Source organism: Cotesia typhae, unplaced genomic scaffold, assembly GCF_013202065.1.
Source record: "Cotesia typhae breed Kobodo isofemale line unplaced genomic scaffold, CoteBio_Ctyphae contig_36, whole genome shotgun sequence".
Lineage (NCBI taxonomy): Eukaryota > Metazoa > Arthropoda > Insecta > Hymenoptera > Braconidae > Cotesia > Cotesia typhae.
In genome coordinates, this window is record NW_027423744.1 from 433115 (window position 1) to 456058 (window position 22944).

General features: G+C 29.0%; 2 protein-coding genes and 1 long non-coding RNA gene across 14 annotated transcripts; 2 read left to right on the forward strand and 1 right to left on the reverse strand.

Annotated features, from left to right (window-relative positions):
* Positions 1-173: 173 nt before the first annotated feature.
* Positions 174-18872, forward strand: Liprin-alpha (PTPRF interacting protein alpha). 12 transcript variants are annotated; one of them, XM_074241947.1, is made up of 20 exons: positions 174-573; positions 681-714; positions 929-1474; positions 3199-3300; positions 3859-4023; positions 4108-4182; positions 5092-5205; positions 5610-5843; positions 6911-7198; positions 8294-8437; positions 8686-8866; positions 9710-10080; positions 10198-10623; positions 11812-12029; positions 12599-12887; positions 13590-13741; positions 13916-14392; positions 14664-14820; positions 15240-15356; positions 15428-18872. In XM_074241947.1, the coding sequence occupies exons 3-20, from the start codon at positions 1226-1228 to the stop codon at positions 15515-15517; spliced, it is 3849 nt and encodes a 1282-aa protein (XP_074098048.1). In that variant the 5' UTR covers positions 174-573; positions 681-714; positions 929-1225; the 3' UTR covers positions 15518-18872. The 12 variants fall into 12 exon arrangements, with proteins under 12 accessions (XP_074098048.1, XP_074098042.1, XP_074098052.1 ...); XM_074241941.1 differs by having other exon boundaries at positions 175-573; positions 10180-10623; XM_074241951.1 differs by having other exon boundaries at positions 175-573; positions 8707-8866.
* LOC141526846 (potassium/sodium hyperpolarization-activated cyclic nucleotide-gated channel 1-like) lies at positions 17167-20553 on the reverse strand. The gene is made up of 5 exons (XM_074241986.1): positions 20325-20553; positions 20067-20258; positions 19540-19641; positions 19344-19465; positions 17167-19255 (listed from the first exon to the last, which is right to left on the reverse strand). The coding sequence occupies exons 1-5, from the start codon at positions 20551-20553 to the stop codon at positions 18941-18943; spliced, it is 960 nt and encodes a 319-aa protein (XP_074098087.1). The 3' UTR covers positions 17167-18940.
* LOC141526864 (uncharacterized) lies at positions 20511-22328 on the forward strand. The gene is made up of 4 exons (XR_012479086.1): positions 20511-20647; positions 20931-21074; positions 21138-22087; positions 22270-22328. It is a non-coding gene; the product is annotated as an uncharacterized LOC141526864 (long non-coding RNA).
* The last annotated feature ends 616 nt before the right edge of the window (positions 22329-22944 follow it).

Consider the following 22944-nt stretch of genomic DNA (forward strand, 5'->3'; position numbering starts at 1 on the left):
TTAATCAACCAATAAAATAAAAAAATTGTTTATTATGTTTTAATTATAAATATTAATGAAATTTAAAAAAAAATTTGACTTGACAAAAAAAATTCAAATTTTGCGCGCAAAGTATTTCCTTAAAATTCCGCAAAACTTCGTTAAAACTCGTGAAACTCCGTAATTCGTTCTCTTCACCCCTTACGTCACACACGCGCATACACAATAAGCAAGATGGCCGTCCTGGTATTGAAAATGGAGTAGTGTAGAAGACTGGGCGGTAGTAATATCTGTAGGTGTGTCAGTTGCGCGGTTTTCCGCGGTTTTTACCGTGATAACGTGACCGGATACCGCCACATTTACTTTATATCAATCATTTTTCTAGTGTACTATTATTATTATATTATAAATTAACATTATCATTTAGTACACATATATTTATACCTATTTTTAAAAACCGCTATTCAAAACTAAACGGAGCGAGCACGTCTGCTGTGAGTGCCAATATCTATATATACATCTACATGTATTTTATTAACTACCCCTGTAATGTATATTTTTTATGGTCATTCTGATGGTAATAGTAATAGTAATGTACGTAAACTTTCTCTTTATTAATTTATTTTTTAATTATTTATTATTATTATTATTTTTTTCATTTTCACAATATTAATTTACATTATTTACTTTCATTTTTCCAGGGTCCATTTTTCACGGTGTAGATTTAGATGACAGGTTTTTTTTTTTTTTTTTTTTTTTTTTTTTTTTTTTTTTTTTTTTTTTAATTCATTAACACAATTATATTTTGACAGTATCAAAATATCTGATAGTTGATTGCACTAGGTGTGGTGATTAAATAAACAAAAATACTAAACCAAATTATTTAATTAAAAAAAAAAAAAAATTGACAGCTGTATTAAATAAAAAAAATTATAAATTTTTTTTTAAGTGTCCAGTAAAAGATGGGCGATCGGATCATCAGACAGATGTATCATCAGTTGACACCAGAACGAGTGATTCCCATTGACAGTAAATTAGAAGCCACAGTTGCTGACGAGCTGCAGCGAGTGGCCTCTTCAGAGAGACACCAATTGGACCAATGACGTCCCGTGATAACCCGAGAGACTTGCTGAAGAAATGAATTACTAGTTATTGTTTTAGTTAATACAACAGACTATTGATATTGTTGTTGCTATTGTTTATTAAGTGCACAGTTGTGTGTGTGCATGTGCCGCTAGTGATCAAAATGTGGAATTCGGTATGCGATGTCATGCCAACGATCGCTGAGGACAGCATCAGCCAAAGAAGCTCACAGTTCTCTGGCGAAGATGCCAATTTCGAGCAGCTTATGGTGTCCATGCTCGACGAGCGGGATAAGCTTATGGACTCGCTTCGCGAGAGCCAGGAGAGACTTCAAGAGGCTGAGGCTAGGCTCCAGGACGTTGAAAAGGAACGGGATGCTCTTAATAGACAAATCAATGCTAGTGTTCCTCAGGTAATTTTTTTTTTGTCTATTTAAAAATTGTTTTAATTTTTTTTTTTGCTATTTAAAAATGGTTTTAATTTTTTTTATATAAACATAACCTTTCAATTTTTTAATAATTAAAGCGCTGGTTTAAAAAATAGTACAAGGTTAGATTTTTAAAGATAGAAATTAGGTTAAAGACGCCATTTTGAATCAAGGGACCCACTGGAAAATTTATTTATACAATTTTTTGTTATGGATTTGTGATAATATCTATAAAAAAAATTTTTTTTAATCTTTAAGATGGTAGAATTGTAATGACTCTTAATTTTTTTTAAATTAACGCTTTAATTATTATTAAAATTAACATTGTTCTACGGTAATTATTGAATATTAGATTTGTTAAAGAGTGGGGGCGCTGTTGGAGAATCTGAAACAATCACTAGATGTCAGAAAAGATAACTACTATCTTTAAAAATAAAAATATAAAATATTAATGATAAGATTTCATAACTTTCTAACAAAATATTTAGATCAAAATTCTAAGTCTGTTAAAAAAATAAAAATGATTAATATAAAATAATATTAATTAAAATATTTTTGTTCCAAGAAATTAAAAAAAAAGGTAAAACGTGTCGCAATCACGGTCTACAGAATCTCAGTAATTTTTTTTTTTTTTTTCAGTCGTTACGTGTAATGTGCTTGAGGCATAGTTTTTAAAATCTGGAATGTTGGAGTAGATTGTGATGAGGAAAAAAATATTATGAGCACGTGGGGGGTGTTGTTGGTCTTGGAGTATCATTAGAAATAAAATACCAATATATAATATAATATAATAAATAATATGAGCCAGAGATTTGAAGAAATAATTATGCAACAAAATAAAAAAAACTTGAGTAGGGCGTATAATGTAAACTCGTGTGCGGTTACAACCTACGGCGACGGTGAAGGTGGATGTCGTTGACGGTATGGTAAGGTGATTATAGGTAGAGAGCACGGTGAGGTGTGTGGTGCGTGCGACGTCGGGTAAATGAGATGATTGGTTGTACGCAAGAGAGAAACTGACCGATCAATAGCTTACTACCACAACCACCACCACTACAACCACCTACTCTACGACGGCACTCGTCTGCTATCGGCAACGACCCCGGGCGTATGAATGAACCTCACCTTATACTATACACGCTTCTCGGTACTTTTATCTCGCTCATAATATACATATATGTATATATATTTACACATATGCAAGAGTATTACACCGCGTAACAACTTACAGTCAATCGTAAACGGATACTATAATGTACATAGATATTTAAATATAAATATAAAAAAAACACCCAGGAAAAAAAATTTATATAATTATATAAAATTATATCTAATTATATATAATTTTATCTAATTCTATACAAAGAAATATAATTTTTTATAGTTATGTATGATATTTTATATATAATTATGTAAATTTGTATATAATTATATAAAGTTATGTATAATTATATAAATTTATACATAACTTCATCTAATTGCAATCGGCGTATTTTATGTCATTATATAAAATAATATATAATTTTATATAAATATATAAATTTATACATAATTATAGATGGCCAAAACTCATGTATAATTATATGTTATGATTTACATATAATTATATATAACTTGTTTCCCGAGTATGGATCTTTTTATTGTTTATGACTATGATAATTATCAATTTGGTATAATAAGTAATGAATGTTTTTTCTACTTTTTTTCAGGAATTTTCCCAGTTGACGAAAGAGTTGTCTGCTGCACGTGAAAGTATTCTTGAACGCGAGGAAGAAATATCGGAATTGAAGGCTGAGCGTAATAATACTCGGGTATGGTGGATAAATTAATAAATAAATTTATTCAACAGACAGTAATTTGGATCTTGTTGAATTAATTTTTTGGGAAAAAATTTGAAGGGTCAGGCACGAGAAAATTTTTTGACACTTATTAAATTATATAAAATTAATGATATTGATTATATGTTTAATTTGACGATCAAAATTCTATTATAAATAAAGCTATTGGTATATTTGTCAGAGCCCAGTCCCAAGTAGTGCTTCAAGGTGACCATCATAACTCTTTATTAGTTCATTAAAAATCAATCAAACAAGAAATAATCATTAGATTAATAGTAAATTTAATACCAAGATCAACACGTTTTTTTATTTTGAAAATTATTCAGCACAATTTTTTTTTTTTTTTTTTTTTTTTTTTAGTTTCTCAAGATATTTCAAAAACTATTGGTATATATTTTTGAGATTTACTCAAAAAAAATTCTTCCTAACCCTTCAAATAATTACATTCAAGATGCTAATTGTTGTTGTTTGTTGATTGGATTGAAAATAATGGATCGTACTTGTAATTGTTAAAATAATTTATTTAAATAGCTGCTACTTGAGCATCTGGAATGTCTAGTATCTCGGCACGAAAGATCTCTTCGGATGACGGTGGTGAAGAGACAAGCGGCTGCACAATCCGGAGTGTCGTCCGAGGTCGAGGTACTCAAGGCACTCAAGAGCCTCTTCGAGCACCACAAGGCTTTGGATGAAAAGGTCTGTTTCTACTGAGTGTTTTTTGTCTTATGTCTTACCATCACGTAATTTTAAATTTTTTGTTTTGTTTGTTTTGTTACTCAGGTTCGAGAACGATTAAGAGTCGCGCTCGAAAGAAATACAAGCCTTGAGGAAGAGCTCGCACGAACCAAAGACGAGGTACCTTTTTTTCGTTTATCAACCTTTTAGTTGTAGTGTTCCCTTTTTTTTTTTTTTTTTTATGGATATCTTTCACCAAATTTCAGTATTTTTTTTTAATTAAATTACTAAAAACAATTTTTAAAATAAAATTACGAGTAAAATAAACTACAATTTGTCATAGAAAGTATTTTATATTTTTTAAATGACAGATGTTCGCTAATCAGTTCATATATCATAATTTCTATTTACTTCTTCGTCATTAGAATTAATTATCACAGTTCCACATGTGATAAAAAAGATACGGCTTACAGTCATCAGTGTAATATTTGAAATAAATTATTAGCTTTAAAGAAGCTTATTCAATTTTTGTAAATTAATTAATCAATTTATTTTATCAAAATTTATTCATGATTTACAAGTTTTGATATAAAAAAATATATATGAGTTATTTTGAATTTAGAATTTTTTAAAACTTAATTTTTTTTTCAAATTATTTAAAAATTTAAATATTCACAAAAAAAGTTTTAATTACAATCGATTAAAATAAAAAATCATGACTACACAACGCTCATAATTAAAGCTTTATATTTACTCGTTTCAACTGAGAAGAAAACATCAAAAGCCTTCTTGTACAATTAAACTCTATATGTATTTTAAAATAAAACTAGCCGACTCGTGCGAATATTTCGCACAATATTGCGATCAAATTAATTTATTTTATCATAAAAATAAGACTGATATTTATTACTACTATTAAAAAAAAAAATTATCTTTCATCAATTACTTTATGCTTGCCTCTATTCAAATTTATGGTCAATTCACTGTATTTTTGTAGTTATTTTTTTTTATATTTAAAGCTTATTGTTAATATTTTTTTTTATAAATAAATAGACTTTTTTAAAGTTACTAAAATAATAATTTGAATAGTTGCAGCAATATAAACTCGGTGGGTACCCAGCGTCATTAAAGCCATCAGAAGACAAGCCTAAAGAAAACGGGCAACTGGACGAGCAGCAGCAGCAGCAACAATTACAAAATAAGGTACCACTGCTTACAATCAATGCCAACAAATTACACTCATACACCATGGCACATTTATTCAGTACATCATCAGCATTAATCACATTTATTTGGGCAATCGGTCGAGGGCTTGACCAATAATTAATTCTAAAAATCTAATGAATAAAATTAAGTAATAAATACCATTGAATAAGGCAATGTGCGCGGGTTGTGCTTGCATGTGTCATAGCTTTTCATAGTCACCTTTTTTTTTTAAAATAATGTACATGCATGTTAATCATAATTGTAACTCTAACTATAATTATTATATTATGTCAAATAAGCATTAATATAATGGCAATCAACTGCGGTGGTGGGAGATAAAATAGGGCTTAGTGTAATGCGTTAAAATAGTTGAGGTAATTCTGACTCGTATATTGGGACAGAATGAGGAGGTGAACCAGCTGAATGAGACCCACCAGGAGGAACCGAGTAAGCGAGTAGATATTGTTGATGATGTCAATGCATCCTGTCCAGAGAAGACGACTAAGGAAGACGTTGAGAGGCTCAGCAATGGAGACGCTACAGAGGATTTTAAGGATCTAGGATTAAAAGATTCTAGAGATTCTAAGGAGTCTTTAGCGCGAAGCGCCGAGTTGCAAGCGACCTTAGAGAAACAGGTACGCGGTTTTTATTTGTCGAATACAGGAAAGTTTTTATTATTTTATTTAGATTTATAATGTCAGTCATTCCATTCACGTACGTGATTTTTGTGAAGTCAAGGCATGTGATTTAGAATTTTGCACCGATATTTTTTTTTTTTTTTTTTTTTTTTTTTTTTTTCAATTAAAAATGGTAATTATTTACAAGTGTCTAATTATTTACAATTAGTCTAGACTAATTGCAAGAAAAACAAAAAAAAAATTGAATTTTTCAAAATTTTGAATCAGCTTGTATTTCTAAAATAACTGACCGATTCAGCTCATCCTCAAACTTAACATCGGTAATTATCCATAGAATGTAGACTCGAAGTTTGATGAAGATCCATTAAAAATTGTGAGAGTTTGAGGAGACAAGGCTGGTTATATCGTATAGATATATAAATTTATAAACTTTTGAACTTTTGAGCTGAGTAAGAATGTACAAAAATTTTTTGAAAATTTTGACATGAGGATCAATGCAATCGTTAGATTTCTATGAAATCTATTAAAAATTTAATATCACAATTTTCTAAAAAATTTATAAATTTTTTGAAAATTTGTTAAAATTGTGAAAACCATTTTTTTTTAATTGTTCATTCTTTTTATGTATTTAAAAAAAAAAAAAAAAAAAAATTAATAAAATTAAACAGAAATTTCATTAAAAAAAAATGAAAATTTAAATGGTTGACCCCACTTGTAAATATTTACCCAAAAAATATTGATTGTTAATATTGATCTTAAATAATTATTTGGAAATAGAGCATGTGATGGAATGATTTTTTTTTTTTTACGTGTAACGCCTTCCCGTGCCGTACTGCCGTGGCGAAATAAAAAATTACACACACGATTTTGCAGTACACTTACACAGTGATTATATGACACTTGTTACTCTAATTTAATTATGTAGGTAAGGTTGGAGACTCAGTACCCGATCGGTAGTTTTAGTCAATAGTTTTTATTCTAGACAGTGGATAAAACATTTATTATTTCGGGTATGAGTCTCACTTGAAATAAATAAAAAATATTAATAATAAATTAATTTTTAGAACTCTGAAATAGCGACGTGGCAACGTCGAGTCGGGGAATTGAGCTCTCGTGTTGCTGAACTAGAAGAAACTCTTTCTAAAACACAAAAAGAATTCATGAAGACCCAGGAAGCAAATGGAAAATTGCAACGCGATTTACGGGAGAATGTTGCGCAAAAAGAGGACCAGGAAGAAAGAATAGCGACTCTTGAGAAGAGATACTTGAATGCTCAGCGTGAATCTACTAGTGTTCATGACTTGAATGAGAAATTGGAGCAGGAACTTAAGCACAAGGAAGATCAGCTAAAAGTATTTTTATATGATATAATTATTTTTTTTTTAACCTTCCGTTACAGGTTAAAATTATGAGGGTGTTAGAAGTGTCAAGGGAAATCCCCAGAATATTTTTTAGCTCGGTATTGTTGCCAAATTCATTTCAAGTCTTATTAAATTAAAATTAACTATAAAAGATATTATTTCTTCGAGTTTAATTTAATGTTGGAACAATTTGTTCAGTTCCATCGAAATTTTAATTATTAAACAACAAAAATACTCAAATATTTTCTATAAATCTTGAAACTTTGCAATTTCTTGTGACTAATTCACTTAAAATCAATTTTTAAAAATATAACGTTAAATAATTAAAAACTTCAAGTCTGAGAACAATTTAAGATTAATAATAAATTAAGTAGAAAATAATTAGCAACAATAATTATGATAGTTTTTTTAATATTTCAAATAAAAGTCCCGGGATTCTCTTAATAACAGAAGTAACGGAAGGTTAAAAAGTATACGCACTTGGAATTTTTTAAATTTCATTTTTGTAATATACATATATTTACGTATATTCACAAAAAATTAAATGTCAATCGGACAAGTATTTCCAAAGTAATACAGATATTTGTAAAGCCTAATCGGAGCTTGTTGCACTTCAATGCTGCTGCCGAAAATCTTTAAACGCCTTTTTCTCAAAATTAAATTTTCAAAATCGGCGAGCAATATTTATCAAAAATGATAAGATCAGCCTCTAATTTTTAACCAATTTTTTTAATTATATTTTTCAGTAATTAATTCAAGGATTAATAATTCTAATAAATATTTTATATTTTTATAAACAACTTAGGGCTAAATTGATTATTTTTTTATGAAGCTGTTATTTTGTTAAAAAAATATATTTTATAGTTCCGGAGATTAATTTCTAGGTAATATCTTATATAAGCAGAACTTTTTATTTATAAAAAAAAAAAAAAAATTATTAAAGTCCAAAGTCGCTGGTAAATGTACATTAATTTTTATAACAATCAATTAAAAAGTTTCTTCAGAAAAAATTATTTAAAAATAGCGTATAACTCTTTAATTTTGTTGAGGGCCAGTTGCTAATGTTAATTTTTTTTTTTTTTTTAGCTGCAAGAGAAGAGAATAGCAGCGATACAAGAAAAACTTGAGCTTGCGGAACAGAAACTGGCGCAGTACGCAAAACTACCAGAAATGGAGGAACAGTTGAAGCAGAGGATGGAGGCTCTGACGCAGGTGAGGAGGCCCAACCAGGTACGCAGGGAATTCATATATCGCCACATTAATACAAAAAATGATTCACTCATGTTTCATCTTTTCATTTATTAGTTTATTCATTTTATTGTTTCGTTAATACAAAAATATGAGCCTGCTGTTAATAGATTAGCAATTAATCAGTTTATTAAGAATTTTAACGATAAATTTTGGGGAAACATCCATAATGAAGTGATTAATTGAAAGTTTTATAAGCACTGAGAATAATATTTAATAATAAACAATAGATTTGTGATACATTAAATAAGCAGGCGCAAGAGAAGCACGGCAGCGCCGAGGACAGAATACAAAGACTGGAAACTCAATTAGAAGAAAAGAATGGCGAGGTAATGCGTCTTAATCAACGATTGAAGATGAATGAAGAGCATAATTCACGTTTGAGTAATACTGTTGATAAACTATTGTCAGGTAATTTGACGAAATTTTTTTTTTTTTTTTTTATTAACTTGGATTTTATCACGTTGGGTGCAGTCAGAGCATGAAAAAATTCATTTTTCATTTTTTTTTCGACACTGATTAAATTATATATGAAGGGTATGATGGAAAAATTAATAAATGAATTTATTCAACGAACAGTAATTTGGATCTTGTTGAATTAATTTTTTGGAAAAAAATTTGAAGGGTTAGGGCACGAAAAAAAAATTTTTGGACACTAATTAAATTATATAAAATAAATGATATTGATTATATATTAAATTTGACGACTAAAATTCTAAAAAATATATCTATTGTAAACAAAGCTATTGGTATATTTGTCAGAGCCCATTCCCAAGTAGTGCTTCAAGGTGACCATCATAATTCTATTTTTTTTATTATTTTTTAAGATAAATATAAAAAAAAAAAAAATACACCATTGATACAAAATAAATTATTTTTATCACAGCTCATGCATTTAAACGACAATGAACTTTAAATGATAAAATAAAATTAGAAAATTAAATTAAAATAAAATAATAAAATGATAAATAAAATTCTCAAAAATTATCAATTTTAATTAAATTTTATAAGAATAACTTTTGGTTCAAAATTACTGAGAAAAAAATTAATTCAGTCCAAAAAAAAGTCTTTCCTGCCCGAGTTTTGTAAAATATCTCAAAATCTATCAATTTAAAATATTTAAATTTTTCAGTAAATATTTTTGAAATATTATACTTAAAAAAATCAATTTTTTTTTTTAATTTAGACTGTACTTAATCCTTTAACCTATTTTGTTATTAATTATTAAATACAACTTCCTATAACTTTTTATAGAATCGAATGAGAGACTGCAGGTACATTTGAAGGAACGTATGCACGCACTGGAGGAGAAAAACACGTTGACTCAAGAGCTAGAAAAGATGCGTAAAATAGCTGAAGACTTGCAGAACGAGAAGAGCGAGATAATGAAAGAGCTGAGCAAAGCGCGACTAGAAATAGACAACGTGAAGCGTCAAATGTTGCAGCAAGAAATAGCGTTTAACATACAACAGACTGATGCACTGACCCGCAGTTTATCACCGAACGCCGTTACACTGGTAGAGCCATCGTCATCTTCCAGGAGTGCTAGTCACAGTAGTTTTGATACTCACTCATTGCCAAGACGTGCTGCTAGTAAGCGTATCATTGATGATGATTCTGCAAAGGTAACTTTAATAAACAGTTAACGGAAGATTAATTTTGTTAATTTAACTGACAATTATCCATAAATATCTGAAATTAATCCAACAAATTTTATATTCTAGACTCGTTATTTATTACAGAGTTACGTTGCTCGCACACTGGCCGAGCAGGAGTGGGAAAAACTCCAGCAGGCCCACGTGCTAGCAAACGTACAGCAAGCATTCGACGTATCAAGCGACGCAGAAGTAGACGGAGACAACGAGAGTCTCTTCAGCTCAGCCGCAGACATGATCAGTCCTTCAGGTCACACAGACGCCCAAACTCTGGCGATGATGCTGCAAGAGCAGCTGGACGCCATCAACATCGAGATCCGGTTGATCCAGGAAGAGAAGCAGAGCACTGAAGCCAGAGCTGAAGAACTCGAATCTCGGGTAGGCAGCTTGGAGCACATGAACCTGCTGACCCGTGGTCGCAGTCACGATCGTGCTTCTCCGCCACTGAGTGGCCGCTCGACGCCAAAGTCCCATCACAGCCCCAATCGTGACTATCTTCACAAATACCACACTGTAAGACTTGTCTCAGTAGATTAATGTTGATTAGTTGATTTTAAAATTGTACTTAATTTGATTTAATCTCCTGATTCATTCGACTGGTCCTCCTGATCCTTCTGACCTGTTTTTTCACTGAATAGGAATGCGTGTTAATTTGCAAGAGTGAATGTCTCTTTTTGTCGATTCATAAATGGTTTGGGATGGGTGTGGGTTGTTACAGGCACCAGCCTCAATGTCACCTGCGCATCTTCATCAATATGCATCTTCATTGGCTAGCCCGGGACAACTATCTGAGTCTTTGCCTGCCAGCCAGGTTCGTGTTCATTTCCCACTTCACTCACTTTCACTTTCGCTGTTAATACAGTAACCGAAAATTTTTTTTTTTCATTTTGTTCTAGTACTAAAGTATATTTATTTATTTTCTTTTATATAACCCAATAGCCAGAAGGCCAATAACAGGGTCTCTTAATAAGTTCATACAATAAAAATAATATCGCCATCGTGAAAAGTCATAAGGGCGGAGAAAAAAATTTTTTTCGGGAATCGGCGTATTTTTGTCCGAAATGCAAAAAAAAATTTTATATGCCCTTATGGCTCCCGGGACCAACTTCGGATGCCATAAGGGCATATAATAAAAATTCTATTATTTTTTCCAAGTCCAAAAAAAGTTTTTAGTTCAAAGAAAAAAATTTTTTTGGCATTTCTGCACATTTCTCGAAAAAATAGCAATTTTAAAAAAACTTTATATAATTTTCTGCTCAAAAAGATACATTTTTAAGCTTGAATCAATTGACAATTTTTTTTTTTGTTTTAAAAATTATAAAATAAATTTTAACTATTTCTTAAAATATCCACTAATTTGATTTTCGGTTACTGGAATTGATTAATATCACAATCACTCGCAATCACCAGCGTTAAAATACCAACTCAGAACTACATTCCTCATCACTATCACTATCACTCACAAAAATCAACACTTTATTTGTTTATTTGTTTCAATAAAATCATACAGACATCCGATATTCAATAAACAGGATGGAAGATACTCGTGTGTATGTGTATATTTATTCGCAGAATGTGATACTCACGCTTAATACAATGCATGAACATTTAGTAAATAATTAATATTAAACTAAATCAATTAAATTAAATTTATAAATTTTCATATTTTTTTAAAGATAAAGAATGATTTATCTGTTACAGCTTCAATTGTCTGGCGAAGAACTGCATTCAGTGAACGAACGCGACGGAATGGTCGGAATGAGCAGCGGAATGAGTATGAATAACGACACGCCGTCACCCTCGACGGCCAGATCTATCAGACTTGAACGCGTTGTCCAGGCATTGGCTCACAGTCAAGAAGAACTTAGGAGACGCACAGGTCACACCGGGTTTCCTAATGCCGGTTATCCGCCTCACAGGTTTGTTTTTTTCTTTTAGAGATGTTTGGTCGAGCTATTTTATTTTAATACCAAACAACTTTAAAATAAAATTATTTTACAGTTTAGTAAATCCAAATTTGCATGCCTTAAGCGCTCAATTTATTTAAAAAAAAATAAAACAAGAAATAAGATAAAGTTAAAATTTAAGCTTTGTTATTTGTTTGAGATTTTTTATGATACTTAAATTAGCAGACGTTTCAAATAATTTTTATTTATTAAACTAGAACTGAAAAAATATTTTTAAAAAAATGCGCTTGTAGTTTTTCAAATTTACTACATGTGCAATTTTTTTAATAAGAAAAATCCTAAAAATTGTCTGATAAATTTATATCTGCTATTGTCTTATACATGAACGTCCTTAAATAGATAATTTAAAAAATTGTGCTTTAATATTAGATTAAAATATTTAGTATATTATATTTTTATCTCGGACAAAAAAATAGGGCTCGCGCTTAAGGCATACAAAATTATTAATTATTAAATAGCTCAGTAGTTATAATTAGTAGTAGAGTTAGAAATAGAAACTAGATTAGTGCAACATGCTTTAGCAGGCATGGGCATCATAACAACGGCACCCTCAATTGTGGGACACCTCCTTCACCGTTGTCTTCACGTCATAGCAGCCAGGACAGTTTGCACAAAAACAACTACATCAGCATGTCAGCTGGTCAAGGAATGGGCCATCCAGTAGGGCTACCTTTGGGACAGCTATCCAGCTCACACTTGCAGATGCAAGCCAGTGGAATGAGCCCTGCTACAGCTGCCGCTGTTGCTGCTGCACAGAAAAAGAAAGGAATCAAGAGTAGTCTTGGAAGATTTTTCAGTAAAAAGGATAAGGTTTGTTTTTTATTATTATTATTATTATTATTATTATTATTATTATTATTATTATTATTAATTAATAATAATTATTATTATTAATTATTATGATTATTATTCCTTTACCAAAATATTTTATCGATATGAGGTCTCATACCATCAGAGAAAATTTAGGTGAAAATAACAATTGAAATTTTTTTTTTTTTTGACAGCTTTTGTTAGAGAAAGATGTAATTTTTTACTTATTTATTTATAAGAAGGAATAATAATAAAAAATTATTCAGTCTTTAAGAATTTGGAGAGATCGGGTAGTTCGCCCGGGAAAAAAAATATATAAAATTATATATAATTTTATATAAATTTATACATAATTTTATATAAATTTATACATAATTATATATGATGCCATCTAATTGTAATTTACATATTTGTATTCGTTTCATATAATTATGCATAATTTTATAAAATTTTATATAATTATATGTAATTATATATAATTATACTAAGGATCATAATTATAGATGGCCAAAACTCATCTATAATTACTTGTAATGATTTACATATAATTATATATAAATGTTTTTTTCCGGGGCGGCTTAAAATAATAACTATCTATCTTTATTAATTAATAACACCGATCTTCGAGTCAAATATATATATTTATGTATATATGTACCTATTTATATTATAAATGTTAATTTTTTTTAATAATTGATGTAGATAAAGTCGAAAGACAATTCAATGGCAGCTGAAATGGGTGGATTTGGTGGCGCAAGCACACCGGCAGATCCAGACTATGGTGAAAGTGTCACTGTTGTTGGGACCCAATTAAGTAGCAGTAAGACTGATTTTGATCGTAGGAAAAAGAAAAGGTATTTAATTTTTTAAATATTAATTAATTTATAAACATTGCGTTACTCGTGCTATCTTTTTTTTTTTTTAATAAAAAATTCTGCATATATAAGATATTACCTAGAAATTAATCTCCAGAACTATAAAAATATAGATTTTTAACAAAATAACTAATTATAAACCTTACCTTTCAGTATGTTAGATTCATCGCGACATGAATTACTGGGAGAAGCAATGAAAGCCGGAACACCTTTCGGCCTGTGGAATGGCCCGACAATCGTCGCGTGGCTGGAATTATGGGTCGGAATGCCGGCTTGGTATGTCGCAGCCTGTCGCGCAAATGTCAAAAGCGGTGCTATAATGAGTGCTCTGAGCGACACGGAGATCCAACGAGAAATCGGAATAAGCAATCCCCTACATCGACTAAAGTTGCGCTTGGCAATCCAAGAAATGGTCTCCTTGACCAGTCCGTCGGCTCCCAAGACTTCGCGCACTACTCTGGCCTTTGGTGATATGAATCACGAATGGATCGGCAACGTCTGGCTTCCGAGTCTCGGGTTGCCCCAATATAGGTCTACGTTCATGGAGTGCCTTGTTGATGCACGGATGCTTGACCATCTTAATAAGAAAGATTTGCGGGGTCAGCTCAGAATGGTTGACAGTTTTCACAGGTTATATGATTATTATTATTATTATTATTATTATTATTATTATTATTATTATTATTATTATTATTATTATTTAATTATCTATATTATTAAGAGAAGTGTCATTGCAAAAGTCTTGGTTAAAACTTGTGCCTTTTCAAGGTTTCATATTATTCTTATTATTTAATAAAGCAAAATTTTATTTATTTATAGTCCACCAGTCATGGCAGTCACACAGTGACTGCATAATTGCTAGTTATCATTATTTAATTATTATTTATTTATTTTTTTGCAGAACAAGTCTTCAGTATGGAATTTCATGTTTAAAGCGATTAAACTTTGATAGACATCAACTTGAAGAAAGAAGGCGAATGGCTGAAAGTGCGAATGCTGATGTCATTGTATGGAGTAATGATCGTGTTATTAGATGGGTTCAATCAATTGGTCTTAAGGTATTTTTATTATTGTTTTTATTCAAAATTTTAAAATATTTAAGGGTTTTAAAACTAAAAAAAAAAAAATATACTTGAAAAAAAAAAAAAACGCTAAAAATCTATTTTTTCTTCAATTTTGATTGCATTTAATTTTTCAATTTACTTTGTTATTAATTATTAAATAGGTTATTTTTTTAATAATTTTTATAAATTTATAATTAAAAAATTATAAATTTATTTGAGAAATTGATGAAAAAAAATTAATTCGACAAAAAAAAAGTATCTGTAAAAATTTTGGAGATTTCCAAAAAAATAAAAACTTTTTTTTCTTTTAAAAAAAAAAAGACCACACCGAATTAAATTAATAAACCAAAATTGAAGATAAAAATTTTTTTATTATTCTTTAACTAATATTAATAAATAATTATATTTTCAAGGAGTATGGGAACAATTTATTAGAATCTGGAGTTCACGGTGCACTTATTGCGCTCGACGACAGTTTTGACGCCACATCATTTGCTCTTGCTTTGCAAATACCAACCCAAAATACCCAGGTATGATATAATTACCAAAAAACTTTTTATCAAAGAAATAAATTGCTAATAATTAATAAAATTTCCAACAGGCAAGACAAATATTGGAAGTAGAATTTTCAAACCTTTTAACGACCGCCACAGAAAGGCATCCAGAGGAATCAATGAGCCTAAAGTCCTGATCAAATTTAGCAGCTAGGCCATCATTACCACGCCATCAACCCCATCACGTCTAGTCTACCGCAGCTGTCCTCGCTGTAAAGTTCCAACGGAGTAATAAATAAATTATTAAAAGAAAAAAAAAAGAAAAAATCAATAAGCGTAAGCTTTAAAAATATCCGCAGAGTATTTTTGACTCTTAAAGTTTCATATCAATCTCCAGTCTGAAAGACTTGGGAAGATAAATTAATATATATATATATTTAAATATATAAATATATATAAATGAATATTGATATTTAATAAAGCGGAAAGCACTCGTGCTTTATTTAAGTTAATTCTATAAATATTATTTAGTTATTATTATTTTTAACAAAAATACGAACCGCTGATATCAAGTCGCATTCCTAGTGTTGTAAATGATTAAATTTATGTGGAAATTGTGAGGAGAGAGAAAAGATAAAAATAATAATAATTAAATGTAATTTAATGAGTAAGAGTGCGTGTAATAAATATTAATTTATATTTAATCAATACAGCAACTCCAAGTGACAATAATTCCATCGGGCTGAATTATTTTGTTGCTTTTTTTTTTTGAGATTCATTAAATCATTATCAATCATTAAATCATTTTTTTGTAACATTTCCCGTTGTATTATAACCGTGTACTCGATAAATGATAATCACGCATCATATGTCGCACAAAATCCCAATTGAAAATAATTTTTTAAAGTGACGACTTTCCTGTCATTTAAATTTTAAATTAAAAAAAAAGAAAATTTTTTTAACGCGAGTTTATAAATTAATCTTGACTTTACACAATCTCTATACTAATATTGTATCGATAATAAAAAATAATAATAATAATAATAATAATAATAATAAATAATAATAATTTATTAAATGTATATGAAAAATTTAAGAAAACCATCGAGTATTCGTAAAAAAAATGTTAACAGGACACCTGTACTTTATATTATTATTATTAATGAATTAATGAATTAATTGGGGTGAAATTGAGAGATATATTTAACGAGAGTGTATGCACAAGCACAACAAATCTCTCGTTATTAGTTACCGATAAAATAAAAAAAATTTGTGTGTTAATAATTGCGCGATTGAAATTCATAATCATCATCATTAAAACTAACTTTTTGCATGACGTAGGATCCGAATAGTTTATCAAATATTATCATTTATCATTAACAACAAACTGTCGATGATTGACTTAAATTAATAAATTATCTAACTTATTAAAATATTTATAAATCATCGACTGGTTGTGATTAATTATTTTATGCCTGCCTCTATTCAAGTTTATGGTGAATTCACTGTATTCTGGTAGTTGTGGTATTTTATGGTAGCTCTGGTTTACGGAAATAATTTTACCTGTTGTGTAAAAATTACAACCAAAAATAATTTAAATATTTTTTAAATTCATATTCTGAGTGTATATTGAAGATTTAAAAAAATCATAAGAGATTTTTTTTTGTTGGTTTTGTTAATTAATTCTATTTATTTATGTATCAACTGATTGGAAGCGGCTTTTCGGCACTCGTGTGTCTGCGCACACTCGTGGCTCGTTGCGCCAACACACCAGTAGCCGAAAGTCCACTCCACTCAGTTACATAGTTAAATAAATACTCAACAAATGGTATTGCATTGTTTTATAAATTTTTTTATTGCCAATTTTTTCGCCAAAAAAATTTTTTCAAATTTTTTGGATATTTTAATTTTTAATCTTGATAATTAATTAATAGAGTAATTAATTTTAAAAGATATATAATTTTCTGTAAATCACTTGCTACCATTTTTTACCCGAACAAAAATAAACCATAAACAAAAAATAAAATCGTATATTTAAAAAAAAAATGCGAATGAATGTGCGCGCATATAAAAATTTCGTAGATTCAAAATTACGATATAATCGCGGGCATTTTATACCGAAATAATAATTATTAAAAGTTGCGTAATTTTGACTTTACATTTAAAAATTATATAAATATATATAAATAAATATAAATATATAAATAAATAACTATTAAAAAAAAAAAAATAAAAAAATAGACGTGATTTATGTTAATAAATTGTCAGCCGATCAATCTTAACTTATTTTATTTAGATTAATGCAGTATTAATTTAAAGTTTAAAGTTTGTTATTGAAATGCTTTAGTAGTGCCATTTATTTAAAATTGAAATCAAAACTATTATTTAAAGGTATTGTTATTATTTTATAAATGAACGCACAATTGTCCTTGGATCGATCGGCGGTAATTTATAAGTGTGTATGGTTAAGTATTAGGAAAATACAGAGAGTGGCACATTAATAGCGACAACGATAAGAATTAGTCGATTGATTAAGAAGAAGAAAAAAAAAAAAAAGGAGAAGAGTAGGGATAAAATAATTGTAAATGTGCCCCAATTGCAATGTTGTTATAATGTTGTTGTGTGATACTTGAACGAGTGTCATTGTTGTTGATTGTTCATTTTTTTTTTCATCCGCAAAATATTAACTCAAAAAAACGTATCACGTCATTATCACTTATATTATTTTTTATCTAATATATAAAAATTAAAAAAATAAATAATTAACAATTGCGAGTGCAACTTACCGATTTGTATGTAATAATTGTACCAAATAATTTTTATACCAAAGACTTTTTAAAATCGTGCATTGTCATGAGATTTTTTTTTTTACAACAAAAAAAAAAAACAATTTTTTTATCCATTTTTAGAAAGTGATAAGACATATCGTAATTTTTTATTTATTGTTAATTATTATTTTCATGACTTTGTTTAAGAAGAAATTGGCGTAAATATTTATTACGAGTTTGGTCGACCTTTTCTCAGCGAAGGAACTTACTTAAGTGACGTCACAGCTTCCTCTACTCCTTAGCAAAAATAATTTGCGCATGCACGGGGACGCTTAGGCGCATGCGCAAAGGAGTGGTGGGGGGGGAGACGGATAAATTTTTTGCCGGGAAAAAGAAAATACGATTTTGAAGTTAGGATAAATTATATTCGGAAGTTGCACGGCGAATGTAATATAAATCAATCAGTTATTTTAATCATCATAATTGTTAGTTTATATATATAGTGTGCTCTAGCGCAAAAAACACATTCCATATTACACATGAAAGATAGAATGGCAACGAGTTGCAAAATAAATAATTATTAATTAAAAATTATCGAAGAATATAAAAGAAGAAATAAATAATAAATAAATTTATTCTGCAACTGTAAGAAGATATTTATGAATGATATGCATTTGTAATGGCGCGAGTGCGTCTACACGAACAAATTAACAAACAAAAACATTGTAGCAAGCTTAAAATGCCTTCAATGTATTCAATTGTAAATATATACCATTGAACGCGACTTGTCAAGTATTTCTTCATTTGTTATTATGATTTATAATAAATATTTGATAATTTATAGTCTTCTTCTTAAGGTAAGTCCGCCATTAGATCGTCTGTTCTCATCAGTAACTTCCGAAGTTCCGAACTTCGTCTCTTTTTTAATGTCATTTCTTCTTTAGATAATTTATTCAAGTACTCTATCTCCGTTCCCCTGTCATCAGAAATTTTGGATAGCCTATCGTGTAACTCTGAGTGCGGCAAAATTAGCCGGTTGAAGTTGCGGCGGTGAAGACGAAGAAGTTCACAAGTTTCTACGGCAATGGCCGAAACCTCCCGAAGTTTTGCTGAAGATACTAGACATCTTTCGCCAAAATGGTCGCCATCTTCCAAATGGTAATGTAACTACGATTTATTTTGGTACTGATTAATAATTTAATTAAAATTGTTTTTGTTGTAGTAATTTTGAAGGTTATGTTTATTAATTTATTACTTCTTTGCCATTGAAGTTGATGATCGCAACGGTTCCACTTGTTATGAAATACATGCAGTCGCCCTCTGTGTTGTATTTGTAAATTATATCATCTTTCAAATAAATTACCGGCTTTAATGCAGCTGAAATAATTTTGTAGTGCAGAAAAAAAAATAGGAAAGTTAATTTGACTGAACTTAGATTGTTAGATACATACTCATGAGATTAGATATCAAACTTTTGGACAAATTGTGGAATATTTTAGCTTTTTCTAATAACCCGTTATTTGATCTTATGTAAATTTCTTGCTTTAGGTGATCTGAAAATATTAATTTTTTATTATTTGAGGTTAGGTGCAGTCATTTAATGAAAAATATATCATGTAAGCAAACTATTCGTAACGTGATTGGTCAAATATATCAAAACATAAAAATATATGCAAACCCTAAATTCATGCGTGCGCTTGCGCGCGCATATTTGAATTATAGTCTAAATTATAAGATTGGACTAGAATTTGAATTTGCACGCGCAAATTTGAATTCCAGTCCACTATTATAATTTAGATGAAAAATATAAAAAAATATATCATGTAAGCAAACTATTCGTAACGTGATTGGTCAAATATATCATAAACATGAAAATATATACAATTCCGTATCAACATATAGATGCGCGCTTGTGCGCGCAACGGATACTGGTTATATATATTTTTATGCTTATGGGAATAAAAAAGAAATTACATACTCGGTAGTGAATTAATAATAGTACTCTCCTTGAAATAATTTCCTTGAAAACGATATTGATTGTGTAAAAAAAACTTGTCCCCTAGTTCTTCCGGTATATCGTTTTTGTAAATATATTCTCGGATTTGACGTTTCATGTCTTGATACTTCAACTCTGGTTCTGCTGAAGATTCTATCAACTGTAGAATGACCACTGCAATAAATAATTATCTTAACTTAATTAACATAAATTATAAACTATTTATTTATTTATAGGTACCAATCAAGTAAACAGTGTAACTGGATCCGAAGAGAAGAAGAATACACCGTATAAGCTTGTCAGAAGGAGAAATTTTTTGCAGCTCGATGAAACTCGAGCCTATTAGGTTACTCACGCCCATGTGCAAGCTGTTGATGTATATAAGTAGCGTGTCCTCCATTTTGTACAACCCGCTCTGGATTGCGTGGATATTTGAGTTTGATATTGTTTGCAAAGGTGTTGCGTGCATCACGATGAACGGGAATGCCCAGGTTAGGCAAGCGCTCCAGTGGAAGATCAGAGTTGTCAGGATTGAAATCCAGATGACGGTGTCTGTTGTGCTGGTAAATCCCCAATCCTGTAATTTTTTTTTAATTTAGTGATTTTTAATACTAAATTAAAAATAATTTAGTGATTTTTAATACTAAATTGAAAATAATTTACAATTTTAAATTATCAAATTTTAACTAATAATTATCATTTTTTAAAAGTTTCCAGTACTGTTTCCACATTTGTTTTTAAGGAGCTAAACTTTTTTATTGGTTAATTAGTTCTATGTATAACCTAGATTTTTATCATTGTTCAAAATTAAATTTAACAGCAAACTTAAAAAAAAATTACTTACAGAATTGATCTGCTTGACGTAGTATCGCAAAGTGGTCAGTCGGAAAATTTTTAACAAAGGAAGAAGTTCTCCAATAAAGGCGATAAAATTCCTTTGATTGTTTCCTTTTAATGAAATCAAGTCATCGTTGAAAAACCAAGTGTAAGGTATTGAAGAAATCAAGTCAATTAGAAAAAACTTCTGAGAATAATGTCTGAAATTTTTTCTAGATTAGGAAGAAAAATATCAAAATCCCAGCGGCCATTTTGGAAATTTATTAATTAATTAAACTTCCGTTACTCTTACAATTGAGGGAATCCCCGAAATGTTGAATTTAAATTTAAATATTAAAAAAACTAGCACAATTATTGTTGCTAATTATTTTCTAGTTAATTTTTATTGTTAATTTTATACAATAAAATTTTTATTGTTAATTTTATACAATAAAATTTTTATTAAATTTTTATTGTTAATTTTATACAATAAAATTTTTAATAAAACTTAAAATGGATTTGGAATTTTAACGCCCTCTGGATTTTTAATCCGTGTCACGGAAGTTTAATACTTAACCTTAAATTTTTACCTGGCTATCATGGTAGGATCAATAATAATTCCATTATCGTGAGAAACATAACCTGTAAAGAATCTAACGATGACATCAAAAGTACAAACAGTAAACACTGGGTAAACGTAGTACACTTGATTATACAAAGGTCTGTCGCAGATACGAAAAAACGCTTTTATATACGGGACTGTTAAGAAGAAATACAGCAGCACTACAGTCATTACTTTGTCCCAAAAAAATCTGTCTATTGAATTATTTGTTTTCAAGCTTAAGAAGAAATTGAACAATGATGATAATTAATAATAATGAAGAATATTGAAATACCCGAGTTTACTGTAGGGATGCAAAATCCACCAATGCTGAGAATTATTGTGTCTTTTCTTCTCAAACGCAATAGCAGCTCGACTCCTTAAGTGGTATTTTGTAAAAGGATGTTCTTCGTACACGATTATCAGTTTTTGAAACTTGCGCTTTAGTCCGGCAATTAATTTTGCGTTGGGGGGCAAGCGTTTTAATTGGCTGGAAGATGTTTGTCGTTTTAGTTCGCAAGCATGCCGCTCGATGTTCTTCTTCCGCCATCTTTCATAAAGCTCCATCTTGTTGACAAAATGTCAGGTTAATTTTATTTAATTTAACTATTTTTTATTTATAATTTACAAATTTTTAATGAAATCTTGGTTATAAATTAATTTAATTAATTTTTATTAATTATAATTATTATAAATAAAAAAAAAACAAGAGAAGAAATGATAAATTTCTTTAACTGAAAAAGAAATAAAAATTTTGTAAATTTTTAGGTTAGAATTCTTTTGGAAGAAATTTTAAAGGGTTCAAAAGTAGAGAAATTTTATTATCATTGTGAAGTAAGTAATTTTTTGTTTCATCTTTTTTTTTTTTTTTTTTTTTTTTTTTTTTTTAAGGAAACTGTTTATTTAAAGAAGAAATAATTTCTTAAAAAATCAAGAAATAGTTAATATAAAATTATAATAGAACAAATAATTATTTTCTTTGGTAAAAGAAGAAATATAATTTTCTCTAAAATTATTAATATGAAATGAATTATAGAAAGAAGAAATAAATTTTATCCAAATGAAATCCATTTGGTGAAGAAATAATACTTTAAGGAGATCCAAGTACCCTCCAAGAGAAGAAATAATAAATTTCTTTAATTGAAGAAGAAATAAAATTTTTATTAGATTGTTGGTTAGAATTTTTTTGGAAGAAATTTTATTATCAACGTGAGGTTAGTGATTTTTATTAATTGGTTTTTTTTTTTTAAGAAACTGTTTATTTAAAGAAGAAATACTTTTTTAATAAACCAATAAATACTTAATATTAATTATAATAGAAAAAATCATTAAGAAGAAATATATTTTTTTCTAAAATTATTAATATGAAATGAATAATTGAAAGAAGAAATAAATTTTATATAGATGAAATTTATCTGGTGAAGAAATAATACTTGAAAAGAA

What these genes read in the sequence shown, in the direction of transcription:
- Liprin-alpha (XM_074241941.1), top strand. Translation starts at nt 1,226, where the DNA reads ATGTGGAATTCGGTATGCGATGTCATGCCAACGATCGCTGAGGACAGC. An exon ending in AAGCGACCTTAGAGAAACAG is followed by an intron (nt 5,844 to 6,910) that starts GTACGCGGTTTT and finishes ATTAATTTTTAG; the next exon opens with AACTCTGAAATAGCGACGTG. An exon ending in GATCGTAGGAAAAAGAAAAG is followed by an intron (nt 13,742 to 13,915) that starts GTATTTAATTTT and finishes CTTACCTTTCAG; the next exon opens with TATGTTAGATTCATCGCGAC.
- LOC141526846 (XM_074241986.1), bottom strand. Translation starts at nt 20,553, where the DNA reads ATGCACGCAACACCTTTGCAAACAATATCAAACTCAAATATCCACGCA. An exon ending in TTTGATATCTAATCTCATGA is followed by an intron (nt 19,466 to 19,539) that starts GTATGTATCTAA and finishes AAATTATTTCAG; the next exon opens with CTGCATTAAAGCCGGTAATT. An exon ending in TCAACTTCAATGGCAAAGAA is followed by an intron (nt 19,256 to 19,343) that starts GTAATAAATTAA and finishes AATAAATCGTAG; the next exon opens with TTACATTACCATTTGGAAGA.